The following is a 24,412-nucleotide window of genomic DNA, read 5'->3' as shown; positions in this document are numbered from 1 at the left end:
GTCTGGTTTTTCGACGGGTCTAAGGGTCCAGTTCATCTGCAGAGTCCCTTGAGTTCAGTTCATCTGCGTTGCTAAAAGGTGCTGGCTATCGATAATTCTGTCGAGCTTGTTCTGTATCTATGCGTTCCTCCGGAGGCTTTCCTCCAATCTGGTTTCGAGTTTCAGGATTCTCCTTCTTTCAGCAAAGAGTGTAGCAATTATCGGTTTTCCTGATCCACTTAACGGCGAGCGCTTCTCAGGCATGCTCTGCGTAACGTTCCTTGTGGAGGCTTCACCTATGTTCGGCAAAAAACGGTTCTCCTCTTTTTTCCAGTTATAAGTTACGTTGAGCTTCGGGGTAAGTACAATCCCGGTTGACCTCTATCCGTTGGACGTTATTTTAAAGTCTATATGCTGGATAGGCTCTACTTCTGTGTTCATGCTGGCCAGTGATACATTTGGAGCAGAAAGGCGTCCACTGCGATCTGGTGAGAACACGAGCACTTCCCACATGTGGCATTGGAGGCTTTGCACCGAGTTTTCATGTGACCAGCAATTAAAGCACTGCATGGGAGACGGATATTACGGTTGAGTCGGGAATCTCAAGAAACCGAAGGAAATATACTCCGGTCCTCAGGTTTCGTTTGATGTTACGACGAGGGCAGGAGGATAGGAAGAGGGCAGGAAATTTCCCTCCGTTCATCAGCGTTGCTTGTGATCCGATGGATCTGTGTCACATTTTGCTCTCTCATTTTCTCTTATCACTGATCCTCAAGGAGGCCGATAACATCTAGACAGTAACTGGTATTGTGAACCGGATGAGGTACCCTGTTTTGAAGTGACCAGAATTTCTCACTTTGAGATCGTATAATCGTTCTCCTTCTTTGGGGAAGACGGAGTCGATATTCGTACCCAGTAATTGATGCACTGTCTTCTTGATTAGAAATGTTGCAGATGGTGAAGATGCTCCATTAACTCCTTTTAATCGAAACATCATCAACTCCTAATATTTAAAAAATATTTTTATTTAAAATTCTTTCCAAATTTTTCGAATTTCGAAAGAAATTCTTCGAATTTTGAAAGAAATTCTTCTAATCTTTAAAGAAATTTTTCAAATTTCGAAAGAAATTCTTTGAATTTCGAAAGAAATTCTTTGAATTTCGAAAGAAATTCTTCGAATTTTGGAAGAAATTCTTCGAAGAAGATATTCTTCTAGAGAAATTCTTTGAATTTCGAAAGAAATTCTACGAATTTCGAAAGAAATTCTACGAATTTCGAAAGAAATTCTACGAATTTCGAAAGAAATTCTACGAATTTCGAAAGAAATTCTACGAATTTCGAAAGAAATTCTACGAATTTCGAAAGAAATTCTACGAATTTCGAAAGAAATTCTACGAATTTCAAAAGGAAATCAACGAATTTCGAAAGAAATTCTACGAATTTCGAAAGAAATTCTACGAACTTCGAAAGAAATTCTACAATTTCGAAAGAAATTCTACGAATTTCGAAAGAAATTCTACGAATTTTGGAAGAAATTCTACGAATTTCGGAAGAAATTCTACGAATTTCGGAAGAAATTCTACGAATTTCGGAAGAAATTCTACGAATTTCGGAAGAAATTCTACGAATTTCGGAAGAAATTCTACAATTTCGAAAGAAATTCTACGAATTTCGAAAGAAATTCTCCGAATTTCGAATTCTCCGAATTTCGAAAGAAATTCTACGAATTTCAAAAGGAATTCTACGAATTTCGAAAGAAATTCTACGAATTTCGAAAGAAATTCTACGAATTTCGGAAGAAATTCTACGAATTTCGGAAGAAATTCTACGAATTTCGGAAGAAATTCTACGAATTTCGGAAGAAATTCTACGAATTTCGGTAGAAATTCTACGAATTTCGGTAGAAATTCTACGAATTTCGGTAGAAATTCTACGAATTTCGGTAGAAATTCTACGAATTTCGGTAGAAATTCTACGAATTTCGGTAGAAATTCTACGAATTTCGGTAGAAATTCTACGAATTTCGGTAGAAATTCTACGAATTTCGGTAGAAATTCTACGAATTTCGGTAGAAATTCTACGAATTTCGGTAGAAATTCTACGAATTTCGGAAGAAATTCTACGAATTTCGGAAGAAATTCTACGAATTTCGGAAGAAATTCTACAATTTCGAAAGAAATTCTACGAATTTCGAAAGAAATTCTACGAATTTCGAAAGAAATTCTATGAATTTCGAAAGAAATTCTACGAATTCCGAAAGAAATTCTACGAATTTCGAAAGAAATTCTACGAATTTCGAAAGAAATTCTACGAATTTCGAAAAAAAATCTACAAATTTCGAAAGAAATTCTACGAATTTCGAAAGAAATTCTTGATTAGAAATGTTGCAGATGGTGAAGATGCTCCATTAACTCCTTTTAATCGAAACATCATCAACTCCTAATATTTAAAAAATATTTTTATTTTAAATTCTTTCCAAATTTTTCGAATTTCGAAAGGAATTCTTCGAATTTTGAAAGAAATTCTTCGAATTTTTAAAGAAATTTTTCGAATTTCGAATAAAATTATTTGAGTTTTGAATGAAATTCTTTGAATTTTGAAAGAAAATCTTCGAATTTTGAAAGAAATTCTTCGAAGAAGATATTCTTCGGAAGAAATTCTACGAATTTCGAAAGAAATTCTACGATTTCGAAAGAAATTCTACAATTTCGAAAGAAATTCTACAATTTCGAAAGAAATTCTACAATTTCGAAAGAAATTCTACGATTTCGGAAGAAATTCTACGAATTTCGGAAGAAATTCTACGAATTTCGGAAGAAATTCTACGAATTTCGGAAGAAATTCTACGAATTTCGGAAGAAATTCTACGAATTTCGGAAGAAATTCTACGAATTTCGGAAGAAATTCTACGAATTTCGGAAGAAATTCTACGAATTTCGGAAGAAATTCTACGAATTTCGGAAGAAATTCTACGAATTTCGGAAGAAATTCTACGAATTTCGGAAGAAATTCTACGAATTTCAGAAGAAATTCTACGAATTTCGAAAGAAATTCTACGAATTTCGAAAGAAATTCTACGAATTTCGAAAGAAATTCTACGAATTTCGAAAGAAATTCTACGAATTTCGAAAGAAATTCTACGAATTTCGAAAGAAATTTTACGAATTTCGAAAAAAATTCTACGAATTTCGAAAGAAATTCTACGAATTTCGAAAGAAATTCTACGAATTTCGAAAGAAATTCTACGAATTTCGAAAGAAATTCTACGAATATCGAAAGAAATTCTACGAATATCGAAAGAAATTCTACGAATTTTGAAAGAAATTTTGAAAGAAATTCACCGAATTTCGAAAGAAATTCTCCGAATTTCGAAAGAAATTCTCCGAATTTCGAAAGAAATTCTCCGAATTTCGAAAGAAATTCTCCGAATTTCGAAAGAAATTCTCCGAATTTCGAAAGAAATTCTCCGAATTTCGAAAGAAATTCTCCCAATTTCGAAAGAAATTCTCCGAATTTCAAAGAAATTCTCCGAATTTCGAAAGAAATTCTCCGAATTTCGAAAGAAATTCTCCGAATTTCGAAAGAAATTCTCCGAATTTCGAAAGAAATTCTCCGAATTTCGAAAGAAATTCTCCGAATTTCGAAAGAAATTCTCCGAATTTCGAAAGAAATTCTCCGAATTTCGAAAGAAATTCTCGAAATTTCGAAAGAAATTCTCCGAATTTCGAAAGAAATTCTCCGAATTTCGAAAGAAATTCTCCGAATTTCGAAAGAAATTCTCCGAATTTCGAAAGAAATTCTCCGATTTCGAAAGAAATTCGAATTTCGAAAGAAATTCTCCGAATTTCGAAAGAAATTTCCGAATTTCGAAGAAATTCTCCGATTTCGAAAGAAATTCTCCGAATTTCGAAAGAAATTCTCCGAATTTCGAAAGAAATTCTCCGAATTTCGAAAGAAATTCTCCGAATTTCGAAAGAAATTCTCCGAATTTCGAAAGAAATTCTCCGAATTTCGAAAGAAATTCTCCGAATTTCGAAAGAAATTCTACGAATTTCGAAAGAAATTCTACGAATTTCGAAAGAAATTCTACGAATTTCGAAAGAAATTCTACGAATTTCGAAAGAAATTCTACGAATTTCGAAAGAAATTCTACGAATTTCGAAAGAAATTCTACGAATTTCGAAAGAAATTCTACGAATTTCGAAAGAAATTCTACGAATTTCGAAAGAAATTCTACGAATTTCGAAAGAAATTCTACGAATTTCGAAAGAAATCTCCGATTTTCGAAAGAGATTCTACGAATTTCGAAAGAAATTCTACGAATTTCGAAAGAAATTCTACGAATTTCGAAAGAAATTCTACGAATTTCGAAAGAAATTCTACGAATTTCGAAAGAAACTCTCCGAATTTCGAAAGAAATTCTCCGAATTTCGAAAGAAATTCTCCGAATTTCGAAAGAAATTCTCCAAATTTCGAAAGAAATTCTCCGAATTTCGAAAGAAATTCTCCAAATTTCGAAAGAAATTCTCCAAATTTCGAAAGAAATTCTCCAAATTTCGAAAGAAATTCTCCAAATTTCGAAAGAAATTCTCCGAATTTCGAAAGATATTCTCCGAATTTCGAAAGAAATTCTCCGAATTTCGAAAGAAATTCTCCGAATTTCAAAAGCAATTCTCCGGAATTAGAAAAAAATTCTTCGTATTGCAAAAGAAATTCTTCGAAATCCGAAAGAAATTCGTAAAAATACTTCAAATTTTGAAAAAATGTCTCCGTCTTTATTCTTTAGAAAGAAATTTTCCTATATCCAAATAAATTTCCCTTATTTTGAAAGAAATTCTCCGAATATCTAAAGAAATTTTCCGAATGAAATTCTTCTCGAACTTCAAAAGAAATTTTGTTCGAATTTCTAATTAAACTCTTTTCAAATTTCGAAAGAAACTCTCCGAAAATAAAAAAAAACAATCATTGAATTTCGAAATATATTCACCGAATGTCGAAGGAAGTTCGTTCGAACGAAATTCTCCAAATTTTAATATAAATTCTCCGAGAAAGACAAGTAAAAAATACGCCTGAACGTTTGGCATATTGTCAGATCTCGATGTTTCCGGAGATTCCCCATTCCGACGAAACGACAAACCATTATAAAGTATCATGACTCATACACCGGAAGATGGTTCCGCGGCTGGACGGACGATTCTTGTTCGCATAAAATTTACTCAGGAGACACCACACAAAAAAAGAATAGTGAAGAATTATCGATATTTTATTGTATGCATTTTAAGTGCCGAACTGCCAGCGATTGGGCCGGCGTTTATGGCCCATCGACAACCGGCATAAGCCGCCAATAAAGCGCTGGAGGACGGTCGGTGTTCCGCTTCCGCTGCGCGACGTAACTCATCAAGATTTGAAAGGTGGCCAATTCTTTCCTTCCCATCATCGCCCAACATTCCGGTATAGGCTTTCGGGCGACGACGAAGAAAACCATGACGACCGAGCACCTTACCTGGCCGGATGTCATACTTTGATCTGATTTGTGTTCATGATGAACGAGCTGCATTAGGGCGAGTTTGGCAGCGCAGTAAAAGCGTCTGAATGACGGAATTATTATTCATGGAGAAGTGGCCAAATTAATTCGATTAGCTGGTTTTTCGCCGGTTGTTCAGGTATCGGACTGACGGTTGAAGCCAATAAAAAAAGTAGACGACCATCAGACGTGAACTCATTTGTGATAAGTGAGGCAAACCTACAAAAAAAACTTTTGGGCGACTAGAAAGTGCATTCGTTATAAAGGCTATGCAAATAACAAACAAAAAACGAGACTGCATATTATTTAAGTTATTTCAGTGGCCTGGTCGTTTAAAAAAAGAGTTAATGGACTAATTTTGGCACACGGAAGCATATCTCATTTAAATGGATTTCGATACTCAGAATTATCATTTTATCGATTTCATATTACTTCTTCTTCTTCTTCTTATTGGCATTACATCCCCACACTGGGACAGAGCCGCCTCGCAGCTTAGTGTTCATTAAGCACTTCCACAGTTATTAACTGCGAGGTTTCTAAGCCACGTTACCATTTTTGCATTCGTATATCACGAGGCTAACACGATGATACTTTTATGCCCAGGGAAGTCGAGACAATTTCCAATCCGAAAATTGCCCAGACCGGCCCGGGAATCGAACCCAGCCACCCTCAGCATGGTCTTGCTTTGTAGCCGCGCGTCTTACCGCACGGCTAAGTAGGGCCCCCGATTTCATATTACATTTTTGTTTAATTTTTTTTTTAAACTTTATTAAGGTGTTTTTTTAATCTACAGACTAAGTTCAACACATTTTTGTTTAAAATTTCATTGGTGTCTTCCAGTTTTTTTAGCTTGTAGAATTTATAATCAATGAATAACACTAAATTTTGGTTAGATATCACATCTTTAATCGCACAGTCGTCAAACAGACTTCGGTCACGAACGTCACAGGGAAGTTTCTTCTAAGTGAGTTCAAAACGAAAACATGACTTCACATCCGGCATCCCTGGTTAGTACCTTCCAACAAGACAACTGCTGCAGATGCTCTCCATCGAATGTTTATATAAATAACCATAGTTACGCGTAGATGGAAACGCCCGCACCACCTCCTACCTCTGCTACTGCACCAACCCATTTACCCTTCATACTTCGCGCACAACCACAGTAGGCCAGGAAGGTGCCGTGGAAGAGAGGATGCAACATTGGGAAATGTTTGAGCACGACTTTCGGTATTTTTTTAACACCCAAGCGCCAGCCCAACACAGCTGATTCCGCAAACAATTAGAGCAACTTTCGGCTTACGACACGTCCGTCTATCAGCTCCCTCTCCTCCATGTTGCGATGCGTAGTGCGTTCCTATGCTGCCTTATTTGATGTTTAACTCGGGCGACAACAACGCCGTTTGTGGGATGGCGTTGATGGAGTTTTGACGGACACGATACGATAGAGTTGATCGGGAGGGGCGCCCTTTTGAACATATCTTCTGCATACCTAGTTTGAATAGGTGGGGATAATGTTAGAAAACCTGAACAAATTTGTTGGTTAGCACTTCTTTCGGAATCGTGCTTATCTTTTTATTGCATCAAAGACAATGCTATGGAAAAACACCACCACCACAGAAGATGGTTACTCCCTTCGCAAATGGCTTGTTTATCAACACATAAATTATGACCCCCGAATGAATGTTTGGCTTTATGTTTCTCAAAATTTATGGGTAATTAAATGAGTGTAATTGTTCATTTGGGACGGTTAACTTGAGAGTGTCATTGGAATGGGGTTCTAATAGAGCCGTCAAGTACTTGGGCATTTAATTTTGACAGAATTGATGTTCAGTCTGCTCATTAGATTGCGTTTGAATATCCATTTTGAATACATTATTTTGAGATTTTTTCTTATTCACTGAGTATTTACAAAACAAACAAATTAATTCACCTTAACCCAAAAACAAATCCTGCAGTTATTGTATAAAATGTTGGCATATACAATTCTGCAAGTTAAAACCAAGAAATGTAAGCTTTTGTTTATACAAACACTGTATTAAAATAATACAAAAATGTAAGATTTCAATACAATGGTTGTAATAAAATCTTCCGAAATTGTATATGCCAAAATTTTATACACTTTCGTTAAGGTTCTTATTCAGAACTGTATCAAAATCTGCCATCCGCTGGTTAGGTGTCAACATTTACTCTTTGGGTTTTTTTTTCAGAAAATACTCTGGTAATTACGTCGTAGATAAATCCAACAATTCCTTTGGAGATTCCTCAAGACATTCTTTTAAAAATTTAAAGAAGCAATTCTAAGAAAATTTCTAAAATTTCTTCGGAAATTCCTTTACGAATTCATTTCGAAATTTCTCAACAGATTCTTTTAGAAATTCCATCCGAAAACCCTTTAAAATTCCTTTGAAAATTACTTCGGAAATACGTTATACGGAAATACGTCGTAAATTCATTTAGTAAAACCATATAAAATTTTTACTGTTCCGGAAATTTTGTCGGAAATTTTTTCTGATTTTTTTAAGAATGAAATAGGAAATACTAAAGGATTTTTCAGAAGAGTTTCTAAAGAAAATTTCAAAGTTTGAACTCCGCGATTGGCTGGAACTCGTGAAATTGAACAAAGAATCAAATGAATTAGGCTTGGGGTAAGGTACCGTGTACTATCGTATACGTTTCGGAAGCTCAAATATTTTCAGATAATAACAGCGCCGGTCACGTCCTTCCGGTCATATAGTAAGGGAATGATTGTTAGTCCGACTGTCGTTGCTACTAGAGACCGAGTATACCTCTGCATCTCCACGATTAACTTGGGATAGGATATTGTATTAGTTACAAAGGATGATTTATCTGGATTCACTTCGGTAAGTGATGCGATCCCATCCCATAGGATATGGTTATGCGCTTTAAGAATATTCTACTCACATTCAGTGCTATTGAACCGGCGTGCTAACCTCAAATACGACCAAAATCGCACTATTAATATATTTATCGCTCGATCGTATCATCGCTCGATTGTTCTACATATTTCTCGAAAACACGAATAAACACGCACTCGATACGAAACACGTTCAATCACAAACTAATTATTTGGCAATCCGATCGCACAAAACAGAACTAAACACCTGGATCCTCGTCTCGTTGAAAGACGAAAACAAGGAAGAAAGTAGAAGGAGGAAAGAAGAAGGAAGAAAGAGAAATGAGGAAGAAGAGAGAAGGAAAATGGAATATATAAGAGAACAGAAGGGGCCCTCCTTAGCCGTGCGGTTAGATGCACAGCTACAAAGCAAGACCATGCTGAGGGTGGCTGGGTTCGATTCCCGGTGCCGGTCTAGGCAATTTTAGGAATGGAAATTGTCTCGACATCCCTGGGCATAAAAGTATCATAGTGTTGTTAGCCTCATGATATACGAATGCATAAATGGTAACTTGGCTTAGAAATCTTGCGGTTAACAACGTCATACACTAAGCTGCGAAGCGGCAATCTCCCAATGGGGGATGTAATGCCAATGAATAAGAAGAAGAAAAAGAAGAAGAAGAGAAGGAAAAAGAAAAAGAAGAAAATAAGAAGAAGAGAAAAGGAGGAAGAAGGTAAAACAAAGAAAGGAAGAAGAAGAAAAAATGGTATATAGAAGACAGAAGAAGGTAGGAGGAAGAAGGAAGGAACAAGATAAAAAAGGAAAGAAAAAACCCATTTCTCACTTACTACTCCTCACTTCTATTTTTTTCATAGTGAGAAATGGGAAATGAGAAGCGAGTAAAGATTAAAAAATAAGAAGTAAGACGTTTCACTTAAACAAAAAAATTCCCAACGGGGAAAGGCCGTTTAGCCGAAAACCATTCGAGTGAAATTTGTTTGGCCGAGAATACCATTTTGCCAAAAAGACCATTAGGACATAAATTCATTTGGCCAAACAGGTTATTTGGCCGAATGGGTCAATTGGCCTAATAGGTCATTTGACCGAATTGGTTATTTGGCCAAAATACTTACTCCTTACTCCTCTTACTCCCTATTTTCACTACTCACTGTGAAAAGTGAATAAAGCGCAAAAGAGGAAGTGAGAGGTCTCACTACTCACTTCGTGCATTTTACTTTACGCAGTGAAAAGTGAGAAATGAATACATAGTAAGTAGTGAGACGTCTTTTTTCTCACTTCGCAGTTTCATCTCTCACTTCGCAACTCTCACTTTTCACAGTTAGAAGTGAGAAATTAGTAGTGCGAGGTGAGAATTCACTTCTTCTCACTTCTCATGAACAATTTTTACTTTTTTCTTTTCACTGTAAAAATGAGAAGTGCGAAGTGAGTAGTGAGACGTCGACTCACTACGCAAAACTCACTTTACACCGTAAGAAGTGAGAAATCTTTGAGAATGAGAAAAGTCTTTGTTCTAACTTCTCACTCCTCTTTGTAAAAAACTGAGGAGTATAAAAAGCAAAACTAAGACGTTAAAAGTGTCAGGTAAAAAGTAATGCGATGGAGTAAGAAGCGAAAAGTTACAAGCGAGAAGTAAGAACAAAACGAGAAAGGGAAATGAAATGAGAGGCTCGGAAGCCTCCTTTAAAGAGGCTCGGAAGCCTCCTTTCAAGAGGCTCGGAAGCCTCCTTTCAAGAGGCTCGGAAGCCTCCTTTCAAGAGGCTCGGAAGCTGTTACAATTTTTGAGATATTGCCGACAAAATGTACAGTAAATTTCCCGGAGTGGACACCGGTCAATAAACGCAGACAGTCGTACGATATCGCCTCTAATCTCTTTCGCACACCGTAAGTTGACCCCTTCAATAATAGCGCACAAAAACACATACACTAATGGCTCGAAGCAAGATAGAACATCTCGCACAATAGCCACATCAGAGTGATTTGATCAACCAAGTGTGAAGTACCTGGATTGAATAGTGCATGCAATCCTGAAAGGTGGCACAGGTTGCGTATTAAGATCCCTCTAAAACCATCACCAGCATCACGTTTTCGAAAACCAGAGGTAAATTAACGAGATTCTGCCTCATTTTTCCATTTCTAATGGGCATGATTCACCATAGGAAAGTGCTTCAAACCACAACCACGTGCAGTCAATCGGTCCGAGAAGCCAACCATAAAAGGTAAAGTGCATATCAATGCCTTTTGATGCATCATACCTAGCTCCAATATTACATGCTTTCAGGCTCGGTTGCATGTCCCGAGCGACTATCCGGCTCGATTGTAAAAGCGCTGACAGGGTCTAGTCCTCCAGATTCGGACACTGCTAAGGGTGACAAACGTAGATGCCAACACATCCGACACAGGTAGTATTCGCACTCTGCTACCTAGAAAGTGGTCATCAACTATCCGTTTACAGATTCCACAATATACGGTTCACACGATTGGCACTCGTTGGCAGCCAAAGACACAGAAGGCCTTCAATAGGTAAGCTCACGATCAATGCAATACCGAGTACAGAAGCTAATTGCGCTCGATGGCCCTTCAATAGAAGGCCTTTTGTTTGCAGCCTTGCATTTGCCGGTGAATCGACATCTGTACGCTCGTCGAGCGAGTATCGCACGGCGATCCCAAGCTGGTGGTGCAACTTTGAGGTGCAGGGAAGTCACGGGTGGTGCAGCAGACGATACGCATTGTGCGACATTGAACCGGGTACGACGCAACAAAAGGTAGTGCGACGGAGAGCGTGCGACATCAAGGAAGTAGCATCGATTTGCAGTGTGCATTCTGCTCGTCCGAGATTGCCAGGTGATGCTTCATGCAACAAAGGCACACTAGCGAATGTGCGCTGATAGCGATAATGACGATGCACCAGATGCAGCAAGGGGCCCCATCGATGCTGATAAACGACGGACGGAGGATGAGAAAATGTATGTACGTTAGGCAAAGTAGCTGTAAGAACATTATGTGAAATGAATACTCAAATGAACCATTATTGCCAATTCTCCATTATTGCCGATTTCATGTTTTCTACTTTGAGTCAATGAGCTGGGGTTTGAGACACAGTAACACTTTGTGCAATTTGTGTAGCTGGTCGGGAAAGAAATTTTGAAGTTTTACAATAGCGAAGAAGATTTGCGGGAAGAGCCGTGTGTCCTACGTTATCGAATGCATTGTGTGCTAAGCCGCGTGACTGAAAATCGTAACAAAGCCTCCTTTCAAGAGGGTCGCAAGCCTCCTTTCAAGAGGCACGGAAACCTCCTTTCAAAGGCTCGCAAGTCTCCTTTCAAGAGGCTCGGAAGTTTCCTTTCAAGAGGCTCGGAAGCCTCATTTCAAAATACTTGAAAGCCTCCTTTCGCAAGGCTCGGAAGCCTCCTTTCACAAGGCTTGGAAGCCTCCTTTCAAAAGGCTTGGAAGCCTTCTTTCAAGAGGCTTGGAAGCCTTTTTTCAAAAGACTTGGAAGCCTCTTTTCAAAAGGCTTGGAAGCCTCCTTTCAAGAGGCTTGGGAGCCTCCTTTCAAGAGGGTCGGAAGCCTCCTTTCAAAGGCTCGCAAGTCTCCTTTCAAGAGGCCTAAAAGCCTCCTTTCAAGAGGCCTGGAAGCCTCCTTTCAAGAGGCTGGAAGCCTCCTTTCAAGAGGCCTGGAAGCCTCCTTACAAGAGGCCTGGAATCCTCCTTTCAAGAGGCCTGTAAACCTTCTTTGAAGAGGCCTGGAAGCCTTCTTTCAAGAGGCCTGGAAGCCTCCATTCAGTATGCCAGGAAGCCTCCATTCAATATGCCTGGAAGCCTTCTTTCATTAGGCCTGGAAGCCTACTTTCATTAGGCCTGGAAGCCTCCTTTCAAGAGGCCTGGAAGCCTCCTTTCAACAGACCTGGAAGCCTCCTTTCAAGAGGCTCGGAAGCCTCCGTTCAAGAGGCTCGGAAGCCTCCGTTCAAGAGGCTCGGAAGCCTCCGTTCAAGAGGCTCGGAAGCCTCCTTTCAAGAGGCTCAGAAGCCTCCTTTCAAGAGGCTCGAAAGCCTCCATTTAAGAGGCTCGGAAGATTTCTTTCAAAAGGCTCGGAAGCCTCCTTTCGAAAGGCTCGGCAGGCTACTGTCAAGAGGCTCAGAAGCCTCCTTTCAAGAGACTCGGAAGGCTTCCTTTGTGAAACTCGGAAGGCTCCTTTCAAGAGGCTCGGAAGCCTCTTTTCAAGAGGCTCGGAAGCCTCCTTTCAAGAGGCTCGGAAGCCTCCTTTCAAGAGGCTCGGAAGCCTCATTTCAAGAGGCTCGGAAGCCTCATTTCAAGAGGCTCGGAAGCCTCCTTTCAAGAGGCTCGGAAGCCTCCTTTTAAGAGGCTCGGAAGCCTCCTTTCAAGAGGCTCGGAAGCCTCCTTTCTAGAGGGTCTTGTTCGGGAAATCCCGGGATTTCTCGAAAATAAAAAATACATGATAACAAAAATATTTAAGATAAATTAATGAATATATGTTCTTCTGCATAATTGCACCGATTCTAGTTTGTTAGCCCATCGGCTTTTATTTTCCCGCATATCTTATGCACACCCATACATACAAACATACACAAACAAGCAATCACAGATATCTTCTCAATTCATCGAGAGAGTGATGAATAACACTATAGGTCTCCTAGCCTTCTGACTATTTTGTTTTTGGAGCGAACATACAGCTGATGAAAATAAGGAATCAGCTTTCCAGATTTCACAATAATCGAAGCGCCATCCGATGTGCGATCAACTGCGGCTACGAAATTGTGTTCAATGTCACAACTCGTTAACAGCTGTTCCACGGATTGCTTTATCTTCTCCGCCGGAAACGATCCGTAAAGCCGAAGTTGTCCCAAGTTGTCGCACCTCGCTATTAATGACGTTCTTCATCGAAGTCCCCAAGTCCAAGACGATTATGTCGGAATAAAAATGTTCAGATAATGATTACGACGATTGTTTCAACGACATCAATGGTAGTGGAAAATCAGATGACGAACTCAATTCGTTCTCATTTGGTAATATCTGAACTTATATTATATTGATTTTCTTAACCAATTGTTGAATTTAATTCAGATTATATAAAACCGATTTTGGAGAAACTTTCAAACGAATCCGAAACATTGTTCGAATTCCAGAGGAAGGATGAAAACCGGTTTAGGGATCAACTTCAACTCGTTCAGGATGTTCTGAAAACTAGTGAACTGTGAAATCGCTCCATAAGAATAAAAGTACGTACATAATCAAAAATTATCTGGATCTGGTTCAATCGATATTCGACGCTCCCCAGCCTGTTGGGGTGATATCGGAGGCGCTGAAGGGTCGTGACGTAATGTTGTTGACTAGACTTTTTGCTATCTGAACTGAATAGACAGCAAAACCCTTCCACTTCGAATTTGCACGATGCAATTCTAAAACGAGTAGATGAGTGTCGAGACATCAAGAGATGAGATGGCTTCAAAGTAAAGAAAGGCAATTTTCGAATTCTGCTGGGCTTTCGATCGCTTCCCGTCACCAGCTGATTAAGTTTGTTTAAGTTCCGATCCACACATCATTTTCTGAATCTGACGGGAACAAGGCTTCATCTCCATAGAAGAGTTGTAAGCTATGGACCAAAAACAGAGAAATGCGTCGTAGCTTGAATAATTTCATCAATAAGGAGCATGCTCTGTTTGAAGTAACTGATGAACTAGTATCGAGTCTGGAGAAGGTTTTCATGGCATTGAAGTCCATTAAAACCACTTCGATTGATATACCCAACCAGCGACTGTTAGATTTTCATACACTTCTGTATAGAACTTACTAAAACCTGTATAAGAACTGGGCATATACAACATTGTTAGATTCTTATACAATATAAGATTACAAACAAAAATTGTAAGAAAAGCTTGCGAAATAGTAAGGTTCATATAATATTTATAAAAGAATCTAGCGTTTTCGCATATGCCCAGTTCTTATACAGGTTTTGGTAGGATCTTATACAGAATTATTTGAAAATCTACCAATCACCGGTTGATCGAGCGGGTGTTCTCTGATTTTAATTCTGAAATAAATAATAAGAATTATTTATTGTCGGATTCAAGCATCAACGCCTTAACATTTATTAAACCGTATTACAAGCAGCCCGGTGGCATTCCGATCTCACACAGTAGGTTTGTTTTACAGCCAACTTTGCGCGACCGTATCCCACCGACAGTTTTGTATCCTGAAGAGAATCATATGTGATGTTAGAAAACAAAACACATACTATCATGAATTTTACACTGAGATGTTGCAAATATGCAAAAACAAAAAGAAAAACATGGCTGCAAAAACATGGCGTCGTGCCACCCACCAGATTGCAAGCGAGTAGACAAGGGGCGAGCCGTTAGTAATTTGACCTGATACATATTTTACCATTCTTAAAAATGTAATAAATACATAAAATTGAAATTTGCAAGTATTTTTATTTTTATCCCGGGATCCCGGGATATCCCGGGATAACGAAAAATTCAATCCCGGATCCCGGGATTTTTTATAGTCCGGGAAACAAGACCCTCTACTCCTTTCAAGAGGCTCGGAAGCCTCCTTTCAAGAGACTCGAAAGCCTCCTTTCAAGAGACTCGGAAGCCTCCTTTCAAGTGGCTCGGAAACCTTCTTTCAAGTGGCTTGGAAGTTTCCGTTCAAGAGGCTCGGAAGCCTCCCGTCAAGAGGTTCGGACGCCTCCTTTCGAGAGGCAGCCTTCTTTAAAGATGCTCGGAAGCCTCCTTTCAAGAGGCTCAGAAGCCTCCTTTCAAGAGGTTCAGAAGCCTCCTTTCAAGAGGCTCGAAAGCCTCCATTTAAGAGGCTCGGAAGCCTCCTTTCAAAAGGCTCGGAAGCCTCCTTTCGAAAGGCTCGGAAGCCTCCTTTCAAGAGGCTCGGAAACCTTCTTTCAAGAAGCTCGGAAGCCTCCTTTCAAGAGGCTCAGAAGCCTCCTTTCAAGAGGCTCAGAAGCCTCCTTTCAAGAGGCTCAAAAGCCTCCTTTCAAGAAGTTCAGAAGCCTCATTTCAAGAGGCTCGAAAGCCTCCATTTAAGAGGCTCGGAAGCCTCCTTTCAAAAGGCTCGGAAGCCTCCTTTCAAGAGGCTCGGAAGCCTCCTTTCAAGAGGCTCGGAAGCCTCCTTTCAAGAGGCTCGGAAGCCTCCTTTCAAGAGGGCTGGAAGCCTCCGTTCAAGAGGCCTGGAAGCCTCCTTTCAAGAGGCTCAGAAGCCTCCTTTCAAGAGGCTCGGAAGCCTCCTTTCAAGAGGTTCAGAAGCCTCCTTTCAAGAGGCCTGAAAGCCTCCATTTAAGAGGCTCAAGCCTCCTTTCAAAAGGCTCAAGCCTCCTTTCAAGAGGCTCAGAAGCCTCCTTTCAAGAGGCTCAGAAGCCTCCTTTCAAGAGGCTCAAGCCTCCTTTCAAGAAGTTCAGAAGCCTCATTTCAAGAGGCCTGAAAGCCTCCATTTAAGAGGCTCGGAAGCCTCCTTTCAAAGGCTCAAGCCTCCTTTCAAGAGGCCTGGAAGCCTCCTTTCAAGAGGCCTGGAAGCCTCCTTTCAAGAGGCTCAGAAGCCTCCTTTCAAGAGGCTCGGAAGCCTCCGTTCAAGAGGCCTGAAGCCTCCTTTCAAGAGGCTCAGAAGCCTCCTTTCAAGAGGCTCAGAAGCCTCCTTCAAGAGCTTCAGAAGCCTCCTTTCAAGAGGCCTGAAAGCCTCCATTTAAGAGGCTCGGAAGCCTCCTTTCAAAGGCTCGGAAGCCTCCTTTCGAAAGGCTCGGAAGCCTCCTTTCAAGAGGCTCGGAAACCTCCTTTCAAGAAGCTCGGAAGCCTCCTTTCAAGAGTCTCAGAAGCCTCCTTGCAAGAGGCTCGGAAGCCTCCTTTCAGGAGGCTCGGAAGCCCCCTTCAAGAGGCATGGAAGCCTCTTTTCAACAGGCCTGGAAGCCTCCTTTCAAGAGGCTCGGAAGCCTCCTTTCAAGCGGCTCGGAAGCCTCCGTTCAACAGGCTCGGAAGCCTCCTTTCAAGAGGCTCGGAAGCCTCCTTTCAAGAGGCTCGGAAGCCTCCTTTCAAGAGGCTCGGAAGCCTCCTTTCAAGAGGCTCGGAAGCCTCCTTTCAAAAGGTTTGAAAGCCTCCTTTCAAGAGGCTCAGAAGCCCTCCTTTCAAAAGGATCGGATGCTTCCCTTCGAGATACTCGAAATTTTCTTTTCAAGAGACTCGGAATTCTTCTTTCAAAAGGGTTGGAAAACTCGAAAAAAATTTGGAGAGCCATATATCCCTCTTAGTGTTCAATACAGAGCATTAGTGATTAATCATAGATTTAAACATAAATAATGAATAATGGGTTATTTAATTATTATTCTTTAATCATAATCATACAAAGAATACAATTCAATCATTATTCACTAATCGTTAATCATAGATTTTTGCATTTAATCATTAATCACTAATCATATTCATGATTGTTTTGAGTTTATTCATTAATCATCAATTTTATTCATTGCATACATCGCTTTTATTCATTAATCTTTAATCATAATCATACAATTTTTATACCTTTAATAACATAATTTGGTAGAAAGGTTATTTGATTATTGATCATTATGCAAATCATTTAATTTGATTATTCATAATCGTTAATCATTAATCATACACATATTGTGTCAACATTTAATCACGATCGGTAATCGTTAATCAAACTTCAAACGTTTTATTCATTAATCATAATCATTAATCATTGTCGAAAATTAATTTAATCGTTAATCATAATCATTAATCATTGTCAAAAATGAATAAATCATTAATCATAGAGTTGAATGATTTAATCATAACAAATTTAATCATTCATTGGAAGCTTTATTCATTAACGCTCTGGTTTCATATACCCTATGAGTGACGATTTTTTTCATTTACAGCTAAAAATTAGTGGTACCTCAATATGCAATAGTTCACAGAGGTACCTCTCAGGAAATAGGTTGAGAAGCGCTGGATTAGATGCTGTCTATTAATCGGATCAATCGATTGGCACGAAAAACATAATCGATTTCTCGCTTAACTTTTCAAAAGGACCTAAGTAACATTTTTTTCATGATTTAATTTGAGTATTGCAATCAAAAGCTTTCATGCTGTTCTGTTGATTGCGCTATTCAAATTAATTCATGAAAAAAATGTTACTTAGGTCCTTTTGAAAAGTTAAGCGAGATTTCTCGATAATAAATTGATTGTACATCCGACATCCATACTCGTCGTTTCTTTTCGCTAACACGGGTGGTCACTACTCAAAAAAAATCAAAAAAAAAAAAAACAAACCAAATTCTTTTTCATTACTTTGTTTTTCATGGGATAGACATGGGAGTTATGAGATGAAGTATCAATCAGTTCCCCTACTTGGACAAAAACTTTTAAATATATCTATTAGCTGAGGGTATCAAAACGAATATTGGTGTTAAAATCACTCCGTACGAAATGATCAAACCAATAAAAATGGTGCGGCCGCACTTTATTTTACTTTGATCAAATTGTACAAGGTGATTTTAACACCAATATCTGTTTTAATACCATCAGTAATTCTTATCAACAGCGGATTTGAAATGTTCCACTCTCAAGGAAAATCTTGACGTAGGTCCTGATAGAAACAACCAACTCAATTGAATTCCATCAATAACGCTGCCGCCTATAGTTCGCCAGTTCCTTCCGGTTCTGATAGTAACCGTCGTCGTCGTCATAATTCAGAACAGACAAATCAATTCTTAGTTCGATGAAGCGGCGGGGTGGCTTCAGCTGAACTGTCAAATACAACCAATCACGCAAATAACGATTTCCTCCATCGTACGCTAGTAGGTACTTGGAAAATTCATGAATGAAGTTGCATTGAGCCGTTGACCAAAGCTCATAGAAAGTGACGCGTGACACGCCATAAACGTCACAAAAGTCGTGTAGCCACCGCAAAATTGCTTAGAATTACCATCCTTCCCCCCTTACAAACAGTCGTCGTCGCCACTATCCTCCCTGTATAAAGTATTCAAATTGGTCAAAGCAGGCCATTGTGTTCCGTTGTTTGTCGGTAGCTTCCTCTCCGTGTCGTCGCTGCCGGTCGGGGGGCTTGCTTGCGCATACTCATTATACCTATGTACCTACTCTGGGTGTTGTCACGGTTCGTTAATCGGCTCGCTTCGAGTATGAGCAGATTTGATAATTGATTTGTGCTTGGCTGGCCCCGCAGCCTTCACATAGCCAGTCGAAACCACAACAAAGTATAGTAAAATAATGTTATCAATGGAAGCAAAAAAAAGAGGGAAAATGTAAATTAAATCCCTCACGCCTTACCTAATTTTTCAGGTCATCATTTTTCGGTTAGCTAATTTTGGTTCCGCTCCTGTGGTTCACCTGCAGTTTATCCCAGGGCTGGCAGTTCGTCCCCTGTTGCATTTTCCCCATTTAGTTATTTGAATTTTCTCTCACGTATTCAAATTAAATACTTTCAAATTGGATTTCATAAATGCGGTGAGCGTGAATCGACTTCGGGGTTGTCAATTTTTACATTGCATCTGTCGTTTGTGCCGATTGATCGTCGGTTTACCGAGTCGAGTTCGAATATATTGTCATATTAGAAAAGATTCGATGATACTGTATTGGGCAATTATGTAATTTGTATTTGACATGTTGTGTAATATTATCCCAATAAAATGTACTGATAATAAATATTCTTACTACCAGCCCTGTCATCGCTGCTTGGGAAGGGAGTGTCCACTCGGCGTACCCACTGTCCAGTCTATCAATGATAGCAGCTCATTTGTCAATTGGTTGGCTGGGTGTTGACCATTCATCACTGCGGGAATTGTTAGAACCTTCCACCAATGCGCGCGCGGCAGATTGATTGATACATTTCAACCAACGGAAAATTGAATCACGAGCCGCGCAATCCCATTGAGCAGCTTGGCTAATTGAGACGTCCCACCGGTTAATTGACATCAAATTACCAAACGAAGCGGTGCAGTGTGAATAAAAAGCAACACTCGTTCGCTGGTGGCTGTGCACCTGTTCGAATGTCCCGCTGCATTCCGGTTTGAATGGAAAGGCGCATTCGATAAGTGGCAGAAGCCGGTGGAGGGCATTTTGCATTCGCGGCATCATAGTAAACCATGAGTATGAATTGGCTTTAAAAATTTCCAAAAAAATCGTAGAAAATACTCAAGACTTTCAAGAAAATTTTGAAACTTCATCGCTAAACCCGATTTTTTTAATCGAAGAGTCTTCTTCTTCTTCAATGGCTCTACATATCTACTAAAATGTGGCCTGCTATTGACCATAATGTTCAATCGACATTTTAACAATAATTATCTATTGATCTCGTTTTGGCAAGCACCAGGGTACACTATGGCCGAAGGCCATAACACATGGTGGTAGAAATACAAGATGCAAAACAGAAACTCAAGATGGCCGTCATAGTTCGATAAAGCATGCAATAAAATTATTACTCGGAAGTCTCCTTTCAAGAGGCTCGGAAGCCTCCTTTCAAGAGGCTCGGAAGCCTCCTTTCAAGAGGCTCGGAAGCCTCCTTTCAAGAGGCTCGGAAGCCTCCTTTCAAGAGGCTCAGAAGTCTCCTTTCAAGAGGCTCAAGCCTCCTTTCAAGAGGCTCAGAGCCTCCTTTCAAGATGAGCCTCCTTGAAAGGAGACTCAGAGCCTCCTTTCAAAGGAGGCTTGAACCTCCTTGAAAGGAGGCTTGAGCCTCCTTTCAAAGGAGGCTTCTGAGCCTCCTTGAAAGGAGGCTGCGAGCCTCTTGAAAGAGGCTCAGAGCCTCTTGAAAGGAGGCTGAGCCTCTTGAAAGGAGGCTCTGAGCCTCTTGAAAGGAGGCTCTGAGCCTCTTGAAAGGAGGCTTCTGAGCCTCTTGAAAGGAGGCTTGAGCCTCTTGAAAGGAGGCTTCTGAGCCTCTTGAAAGGAGGCTTCTGAGCCTCTTGAAAGGAGGCTTCCGAGCCTCTTGAAAGGAGGCTGAGGCCTCTTGAAAGGAGGCTCTGAGGCCTCTTGAAAGGAGGCCTGAGCCTCTTGAAAGGAGGCTGAGCCTCTTGAAAGGAGGCTTCCTGAGCCTCTTGAAAGGAGGCGTCTGAGCCTCTTGAAAGGAGGCTTCCTGAGCCTCTTGAAAGGAGGCTTCTGAGCCTCTTGAAAGGAGGCTTCTGAGCCTCTTGAAAGAAGGCTCTGAGCCTCTTGAAAGGAGGCTCTGAGCCTCTTGAAAGGAGGCTTGAGCCTCTTGAAAGGAGGCTTCTGAGCCTCTTGAAAGGAGGCTTCTGAGCCTCTTGAAAGGAGGCTTCCTGAGCCTCTTGAAAGGAGGCTTCTGAGCCTCTTGAAAGGAGGCCTGAGCCTCTTGAAAGGAGGCCTGAGCCTCTTGAAGGAGGCTTCTGAGCCTCTTGAAAGGAGGCTCTGAGCCTCTTGAAAGGAGGCTCTGAGCCTCTTGAAAGGAGGCTCTGAGCCTCTTGAAAGGAGGCTTCTGAGCCTCTTGAAAGGAGGCTTCCTGAGCCTCTTGAAAGGAGGCTTGAGCCTCTTGAAAGGAGGCTTGAGCCTCTTGAAAGGAGGCTTCTGAGCCTCTTGAAAGGAGGCTCTGAGCCTCTTGAAAGGAGGCTTCTGGGCCTCTTGAAAGGAGGCTTCTGAGCCTCTTGAAGGAGGCCTGAGCCTCTTGAAAGGAGGCTTCTGAGCCTCTTGAAAGGAGGCTCTGAGGCCTCTTGAAAGGAGGCCTGAGCCTCTTGAAAGGAGGCTCTGAGCCTCTTGAAAGGAGGCTTCTGAGCCTCTTGAAAGGAGGCTTCTGAGCCTCTTGAAAGGAGGCTTCTGAGCCTCTTGAAAGGAGGCTGAGCCTCTTGGAAAGGAGGCTTCTGAGCCTCTTGAAAGGAGGCTTCTGAGCCTCTTGAAAGGAGGCCTGAGCCTCTTGAAAGGAGGCTTCCGAGCCTCTTGAAAGGAGGCTTCCGAGCCTCTTGAAAGGAGGCTTCCGAGCCTCTTGAAAGGAGGCTTCCGAGCCTCTTGAAAGGAGGCTTCCGAGCCTCTTGAAAGGAGGCTTCCGAGCCTCTTGAAAGGAGGCTTCCAGGCCTCTTGAAAGGAGGCCTCTTGAAAGGAGGCTTCCAGGCCTCTTGAAAGGAGGCTTCCAGGCCTCTTGAAAGGAGGCTTCCAGGCCTCTTGAAAGGAGGCTTCCAAGCCTCTTGAAAGGAGGCTTCCAAGCCTCTTGAAAGGAGGCTTCCAGGCCTCTTGAAAGGAGGCTTCCAGGCCTCTTGAAAGGAGGCTTCCAGGCCTCTTGAAAGGAGGCTTCCAGGCCTCTTGAAAGGAGGCTTCCAGGCCTCTTGAAAGGAGGCTTCCAGGCCTCTTGAAAGGAGGCTTCCAGGCCTCTTGAAAGGAGGCTTCCAGGCCTCTTGAAAGGAGGCTTCCAGGCCTCTTGAAAGGAGGCTTCCAGGCCTCTTGAAAGGAGGCTTCCAGGCCTCTTGAAAGGAGGCTTCCAGGCCTCTTGAAAGGAGGCTTCCAGGCCTCTTGAAAGGAGGCTTCCAGGCCTCTTGAAAGGAGGCTTCCAGGCCTCTTGAAAGGAGGCCTCTTGAAAGGAGGCCTCTTGAAAGGAGGCTTCCAGGCCTCTTGAAAGGAGGCTTCCAGGCCTCTTGAAAGGAGGCTTCCAGGCCTCTTGAAAGAAGGCCTCTTGAAAGGAGGCTTCCAAGCCTCTTGAAAGGAGGCTTCCAAGCCTCTTGAAAGGAGGCTTCCAAGCCTCTTGAAAGGAGGCTTCCAAGCCTCTTGAAAGGAGGCTTCCAGGCCTCTTGAAAGGAGGCTTCCAGGCCTCTTGAAAGGAGGCTTCCAGGCCTCTTGAAAGGAGGCTTCCAGGCCTCTTGAAAGGAGGCTTCCAGGCCTCTTGAAAGGAGGCTTCCAGGCCTCTTGAAAGGAGGCTTCCAGGCCTCTTGAAAGGAGGCTTCCAGGCCTCTTGAAAGGAGGCTTCCAGGCCTCTTGAAAGGAGGCTTCCAGGCCTCTTGAAAGGAGGCTGGGCCTCTTGAAGGAGGCTTCCAGGGCCTCTTGAAAGGAGGCTTCCAGGCCTCTTGAAAGGAGGCTTCCAGGCCTCTTGAAAGGAGGCTTCCAGGCCTCTTGAAAGGAGGCTTCCAGGCCTCTTGAAAGGAGGCTTCCAGGCCTCTTGAAAGGAGGCTTCCAGGCCTCTTGAAAGGAGGCTTCAGGGCCTCTTGAAAGGAGGCTTCAGGGCCTCTTGAAAGGAGGATTCCGGGCCTGTTGAAGGAGGGTTCCAGGCCTCTTGAAAGGAGGCTTCCAGGCCTCTTGAAAGGAGGCTTCCAGGCCTCTTGAAAGGAGGCTTCCAGGCCTCTTGAAAGGAGGCTTCCAGGCCTCTTGAAAGGAGGCTTCCAGGCCTCTTGAAAGGAGGCTTCCAGGCCTCTTGAAAGGAGGCTTCCAGGCCTCTTGAAAGGAGGCTTCCAGGGCCTCTTGAAAGGAGGCTTCCAGGCCTCTTGAAAGGAGGCTTCCAGGCCTCTTGAAAGGAGGCTTCCAGGCCTCTTGAAAGGAGGCTTCCAGGCCTCTTGAAAGGAGGCTTCCAGGCCTCTTGAAAGGAGGCTTCCAGGCCTCTTGAAAGGAGGCTTCCAGGCCTCTTGAAAGGAGGCTTCGGGGCCTCTTGAAAGGAGGCTTCCAGGCCTCTTGAAAGGAGGCTTCCAGGCCTCTTGAAAGGAGGCTTCCAGGCCTCTTGAAAGGAGGCTTCCAGGCCTCTTGAAAGGAGGCTGGGCCTCTTGAAAGGAGGCTTCCAGGGCCTCTTGAAAGGAGGCTTCCAGGCCTCTTGAAAGGAGGCTTCCAGGCCTCTTGAAAGGAGGCTTCCAGGCCCTCTTGAAACGCGGCTTCCAGGCCTCTTGAAAGGAGGCTTCCAGGCCTCTTGAAAGGAGGCTTCCAGGCCTCTTGAAAGGAGGCTTCCAGGCCTCTTGAAAGGAGGCTTCCAGGCCTCTTGAAAGGAGGCTTCCAGGCCTCTTGAAAGGAGGCTTCCAGGCCTCTTGAAAGGAGGCTTCCAGGCCTCTTGAAAGCAGGCTTCCAGGCCTCTTGAAAGGAGGCTTCCAGGCCTCTTGAAAGGAGGCTTCCAGGCCTCTTGAAAGGAGGCTTCCAGGCCTCTTGAAAGGAGGCTTCCAGGCCTCTTGAAAGGAGGCTTCCAAGCCTCTTGAAAGGAGGCTTCCAAGCCTCTTGAAAGGAGGCTTCCAGGCCTCTTGAAAGGAGGCTTCCAGGCCTCTTGAAAGAAGGCTTCCAGGCCTCTTGAAAGGAGGCTTCCAGGCCTCTTGAAAGGAGGCTTCCAGGCCTCTTGAAAGGAGGCTTCCAGGCCTCTTGAAAGGAGGCTTCCGAGCCTCTTGAAAGGAGGCTTCCGAGCCTCTTGAAAGGAGGCTTCCGAGCCTCTTGAAAGGAGGCTTCCAAATAAAGTTTTCAAAACATTGGGTGTTTGTCAAACGATTTCGATATGCAGAACTCAAAAACTTATGATTTATATCACATGGGAATTAATCCTTCACTTTCCGCATTGCTTTCACTTAACGCTTCTTAACTCATCACTTCTCATTTTTTCTTCTCTTGCTTTTTTCACATCTCATTTCCAACTAATCATTCCCCACTTCTGACATTTAATGTCCTGCATTTACCCTTTCTCGCACTGTTTTTACTACTCGCTTGTTACTTTTTGCTTCTTACTTCCATCTCATTACTTTTCACTAGTAACTTTTCACATCTTAATTTTACTTTTTGTACTTCTCACTTTTTCCCAAAGAGGAGTGAGAAATGAGAATTAAGACGTCTTACTTCTCACCCAGCACCAATTGACTTTTCCGGCTAAATAACCTGTTGGCCAAATGAATGTCGGCCTAACGGTCTATTCGGCTAAATGGTCCAATTAAGTGGTGGAATTAAATGGGATTGTACAAACTCGTCTTATGACAAGCGAAATTATTTCTTTTGCTTTGTGCAGACGATAAATCAATTAAAAGTGCGATTTTGGTCGTATTTGAGGTTAGCACGGTTCAATAGCAAGGAATATGAGTAGAATATTCTACAAGCGCATAACCATATCCTAT

General features: G+C 41.9%; 2 protein-coding genes across 4 annotated transcripts in view; both read left to right on the top strand.

Annotated features, from left to right (window-relative positions):
• The window catches only part of LOC134207975 (tRNA dimethylallyltransferase), a 494,434-nt gene that overhangs the window by 276,648 nt on the left and 193,374 nt on the right, over positions 1 to 24,412 (top strand). The window lies entirely within an intron of this gene.
• Positions 10,223 to 11,447, top strand: LOC134218095 (uncharacterized). 3 transcript variants are annotated; one of them, XR_009981258.1, is made up of 4 exons: positions 10,223 to 10,477; positions 10,536 to 10,778; positions 10,832 to 10,899; positions 10,964 to 11,447. XR_009981258.1 is itself a non-coding variant. In XM_062696968.1 (2 exons), the coding sequence occupies exons 1-2, from the start codon at positions 10,648 to 10,650 to the stop codon at positions 11,262 to 11,264; spliced, it is 564 nt and encodes a 187-aa protein (XP_062552952.1). In that variant the 5' UTR covers positions 10,223 to 10,647; the 3' UTR covers positions 11,265 to 11,447. The 3 variants fall into 3 exon arrangements, 1 of the variants encoding a protein (XP_062552952.1); XR_009981259.1 differs by having other exon boundaries at positions 10,536 to 10,595; positions 10,658 to 11,447; XM_062696968.1 differs by having other exon boundaries at positions 10,223 to 10,778; positions 10,832 to 11,447.

The sequence above is a fragment of the Armigeres subalbatus genome, chromosome 1, assembly GCF_024139115.2.
Source record: "Armigeres subalbatus isolate Guangzhou_Male chromosome 1, GZ_Asu_2, whole genome shotgun sequence".
Classification (NCBI taxonomy): Eukaryota; Metazoa; Arthropoda; class Insecta; order Diptera; family Culicidae; genus Armigeres; species Armigeres subalbatus.
This window is presented reverse-complemented; position numbering and strand designations above follow the sequence as displayed.